Below are 4,888 nucleotides of genomic sequence, written 5' to 3'. Positions count from 1 at the left end.
AGCTACTTCCTGGATTCCCCTCAGAGATCTGCACGTTTACATGTAAATCATTTCATGAAGAAGTGGTGTGTGTTTTTTTTGGTGTGTCGATGCATATCGGAGGTCGGCCTCGACTGCAGAGGCCTCGACTGCAACTTTTTTTTTTTCTTTTTTTTTCAGTCAGCAAATTGCATCACATGGCACATGGCACCAAGAAGATGGCAAGCCTTTTTATCATCTCGAGCAACTCTTTAAAAGGAAAAAAAGAAAAGCAGAAGTGTCTCTGAGACACAGAAAGAGAGACGCCTCCCATTTTCATCTGCTACATAAAACTTTCACTTCCTCTGCCGCTTAAGAAGAAAACCTCCCAGTTCCTACACACTTCTCTCTCTGTCTATCTGTCTATCTCTCTCTTCCCATCTCTCAGTCAGCAGCCAGAACCAGAACCGGATCCGAACCTCGGCCCGAACCTCTTCCAGCTGCAGGTACGGTGAACGGCTGTGAGAGCATCTAAAACTTCTGCACTTATTAGGACAAATATATGAGACACAAACTTGAGATGCATTGAAGATCTGGTAAAATTTGGTAAATGTTGTAATGGACATCGTGCGTACTGATCGGTTACACAGAGAAAGTGTTATAGCGAGCGTTGTTTGTTAAAAGGGTACAACAGCGGAACACCAGATGTACCGTAGTGCCTTCGGTGTGTCCTACCCTGAAAGGTGCATGTAAAAGATGATTATCGTGTAACAGTCACTATATTTATATTACTAGTAAACTTTTCCTTCACCTTGTGTACGCTGATACGTGTCGTGCTACATGAGAAGTCCTTAAGGCAAAAATAATTACCTTGAAGATGTTCAAATGTATATTAAAGGTAGAAATGATGCTCTCGTGTCGACAACAAGGAAATGAACCGCTCTTTACTTTTATTTCTGAGGGATGAAGAACAAAAAATAGGCAAGGGGTAAATCCTGTAGAGTTTAAGAGGTAATACGGCTCTGATACTCAATTTAGCGGTAAACGACGTTATGCTACAGCGCTAACCGTTAATGTGTTCAAAAATGCCATGATATTAAAGGTCATAATTTGAAGGTCTGAAGGTGAAACTTCATATAAACATCATGATAGAGCTAGAATGAAAATATTACCACATGTACGTATCTGAAGTATGTGAGGAACACGTAGTAAAGTTGAAGTAAAATGACGACGGTGATGTACAAACTGTAAAGAGGAGCGATTAATGTGAGGAAGCTGTAGAGGACGCAGACGTGCCTCGTTATCTGTGCGTTTGATCAATAGGATGTGGTTTTAACTGAAATCTCACAGACCTTCATTAACACCTTTTTGCAAATTGTGAGAAATATCATAAAGATGTGATAGAACTCGCAGTTCACAAGTTTATTCAAAAGAACAAATAAACTCGAAACAACATTCTAGCTGCAGGTTTACATTTAAACTGTAGTTCAACGTAAAAAACGTCTTGTGTGAAAGTACAGGATTTACAATGACATTGTTTCCTCTGTGAATGATTTAACGGCATCTTCAACAATTTTAAAATTCTCTGATACCCAGACGGTCTATAAGACGTCAAGCGCGACAAGCCAAGCATCTTCCATCAGAGAGCTTAAAGAGAGTCGAGGATGCGAAGCAAAAAAAAAAAAGAAAAAAAAACAGACTACACCATCATCCTCTTTCTCTTTCCTTCCTCTATTTCATGAAGTTGTGATGAAGCAGAATGAAAACTTAAATGAAACTAATGAAAACACCTAAAAGATAAATGTGATGTGATATTAGAGCTTTGTGTGTGTTGTTTCACCGTGTGGTGTTAAATGTGCAGTAAATTTGCGCTCTGTTTTACACTCTCTTCTCTCGCGCGTTAACGACTCAGTCATCTTGAACCATGCGTTTCCTTTTTAAGACATTTCCGGTGTAAGTTTCAGCACGTTGTGCACAACGCGGCGCACCTTCGTACATTCATCCTGTCCATGTGCCTCCAAATGTAACTCCCTTTGGTCTAGAATTTACTCGTTTTACTACAACTCAGTGCACCTAAAGTTTGTGCCCCCTTCACATTTTCATTCCCAGCATCAAGATATTTAGTGCTTATTGGTCTTATTGGTTTTGTGCATAAAAATTAAAAAGTGAGTCTCACGCATTCTTCCTCAAAGTGTTTGTCTATTAACGTCGAATTTTTCTGTAGATAAACTGTACGACAGTCTGTACATGTTGGAGGTGTGCAAAGTTTTGCACAGCACTTTTTTGCTTGCACCCTGTTTCGTCGCTCTTCTCTGGTTCACCCTTCAAAGTTCTTCTTTTCTGCTGCTCTGAGGATTAAGGAACCCTTAAGGATCTAAGCAGAACTTTGGCCTCTGATTTTTGGAAGCTATGAATATCTTCAATATTTTCACAAATCCCTTAAATTTCTCGTTCACATCACATCACATCACATCCTCTCGTATTCCTACACGATAACCTGAACGGCCATTTAACTTAGTCAAAGGTTAAATGTACTAAAGATTTTTACACCTCAGTGACAAACTATCCAGCCATGTCAGGTCTTCATCAGACTACAAAAACACTGTGTACGAGTTTGACTAGATTCTAATTAACACTGTTAATTCATTTGCTGAGTCTGAATCAGAGTGAAATTGATTCTTTTGATTTGTTTGGTTACGCAATCATTCAATTAATCAAAAACCTATTCTGAGGTTGGTGTAGAAACATCTTGTGTTCGAAAAAACACTCTTTCATTCACTGGTCAGAAACAGGCTGACGAGTGTGTATATAACAGGCTGACGAGTGTGTATATAACAGGCTGACGAGTGTGTATATAACAGGCTGACGAGTGCGTACATGACAGGCTGACGAGAGTGTATATGACAGGCTGACGAGTGTGTATATAACAGGCTGACGAGTGCATACATGACAGGCTGACGAGTGTGTATATGACAGGCTGACGAGTGTGTATATAACAGGCTGACGAGTATGTACAGTATATGACAGGCTGACGAGTGTGTATATAAATCACTAAATCATCGAACGATCTGCTAATGTTCTAGAAGTTTATAAAGAGTGTCCAGTGCTCATGTTCTCAATTGTCCACAATTTATTTGCACGTGGAATGTCTGCAGTCCTGCAGCTCTGTCCTTCGGCTCAGATAGTTAGACTGGTTCACTTCCTCCTGTGAGTCGATTCAAAATCACTTCCTCACATTATTCTTGAGTTTACTCAGAAACAGACAAACAGTCAAAGTGAGATGGTTGCATTCGTTCTCATATGACTAAAGCACCGCACAAGACGAGAGCACACCATTCACACACTCAGCACTGTAACAATAAGTCATGTAAGTCAATCTATTTCCCAATGCATTGTGCAGAACACACAGAGAGATCTGCTTCAGATCTGCTTGTTAACGTCTCCGTCTCCGTCTCCGCAGCTCATCATGTCCAGGAAAGTCGTGAGGTCCAGTAAATTCCGGCACGTCTTCGGCCAGGCCGTGAAGGCGGACCAGTGCTACGATGACATCAGGATCTCTCAGATGACGTGGGACAGCAATTTCTGCTCCGTCAACCCCAAGTTCGTGGCCATGATCGTAGACGCCAGCGGAGGAGGAGCTTTCATCGTCCTGCCGCTCAGCAAGGTGAGCGCCGGGTTAACGGACACACCCGCGGTGCATCATGGGTATTAAAATGACTAACGTCTGGCTAAACAGCAACAGATAAAGTAGGATCATAGCGCAATAATATAACATAATAAGATTTTATATAATATAGCGTAATATAATCGTTATTCTTTTTGTAGATCATAAATTATTAGTCACCGGTGATATCAGTGATATCTTTAGAGCCGATGTTATTTACTTTATCATTTATTTTAACAGAGGTATCTTAGATAAATGTCCAGATTTGTTAACAAACAAACAAACAAACAATTAATGTGATAGTGACTGTATATCGTACATTGTGTGACTCTGACCTGATGATAACTGGCTCAAGTTGTAACTCACTTCCAGATCGACTCAATATTCAGCTTTTTATCAGTCGATCAGATTTTTTTTTTCTTATCAGTTAAGCCAAAAAAATCAAAATAAAAAAGACACAGTCATGTTTATAAAAACACATTCTAGCATTTTACTGTAATAATGAACCATAAAAATGAGCTGGGGTGAGGTTTGTAAACTGTGATGCTGAGCAAACAGCACACGTGACTCCATCCCCTTATTCTCTCTGTGCTGGTTTGAAGGTTTGAATTTGTAAAAAGCTCCGTCTCCGTTCACTGATTCATTTGATCGTTTGATTCGGCTCACCCATGAGTCGACTCATCGCGCTCACTTCCTTTTTTTTTCAACAAAAGCAATTTTGCAATGTTTCACCGTTTGTCAGTTTTGTGCTCGCTTTTTGACTAACAGCAGTGTTTAAAATGAATAACGAGGAAAACGCTCATCTAAACGCTTTCACCTAAAATACCTGATTCGAGAGAGTCGACACATCATTTTACTCACGATCAGGAAGTCAGGTTTCTTCACAAAGCGTCATCAGATCTTTCACACGTCTGTTTTTTGTTTCCACGTTCACACACGCGTTGTGCGCGCTTTTTTTGCCATATTTGGGCAGTTTGTGTATCTGCACAACTACACAGGATGTGGTGAATGCAAGCAGAACAAGTGTGTGACAGAAAAGACAGCTGTCTGTTTTTAAAATACACATCAGTTACTCTGTGTGTGTGTGTGTGTGTGTGTGTGTGTGTGTGTGTGTGTGTGTGTGTGTGTGTGTGTGTGTGTGTGTGTGTGTGTGTGTGTGTGTGATAGTGCTATGACTCCAAAAGTCAAGAAACCTTAATAAAAGGACTGAAAAGGAGAAATGGAACTTTAACTGCTTGTAAAAACCTGTAATGATTTCAAATAAAT

The 4,888-nt window shown here is 40.1% G+C and overlaps 1 protein-coding gene across 2 annotated transcripts in view; it reads left to right on the top strand.

The window, feature by feature from the left end:
- The first annotated feature begins 305 nt into the window (after positions 1–305).
- coro1a (coronin, actin binding protein, 1A) overlaps positions 306–4,888 on the top strand; it is a 9,010-nt gene continuing 4,427 nt past the window's right edge. The window contains exons 1-3 of one of the 2 annotated variants that reach the window (XM_047800983.1): positions 346–464; positions 3,359–3,382; positions 3,419–3,622. In XM_047800983.1, the coding sequence (XP_047656939.1) occupies positions 3,425–3,622 (198 nt within the window). In that variant the 5' untranslated portion in view covers positions 346–464; positions 3,359–3,382; positions 3,419–3,424. Of the gene's footprint in view, positions 465–3,358; positions 3,383–3,418; positions 3,623–4,888 lie in introns of both variants that reach the window. The other variant, XM_027145486.2, reaches the window with a different exon arrangement.

Source organism: Tachysurus fulvidraco, chromosome 15 (assembly GCF_022655615.1).
Source record: "Tachysurus fulvidraco isolate hzauxx_2018 chromosome 15, HZAU_PFXX_2.0, whole genome shotgun sequence".
NCBI lineage: Eukaryota > Metazoa > Chordata > Actinopteri > Siluriformes > Bagridae > Tachysurus > Tachysurus fulvidraco.
The sequence above is the reverse complement of the archived record's forward strand: the minus strand, read 5'-3'. Positions and strand labels throughout refer to the sequence as shown.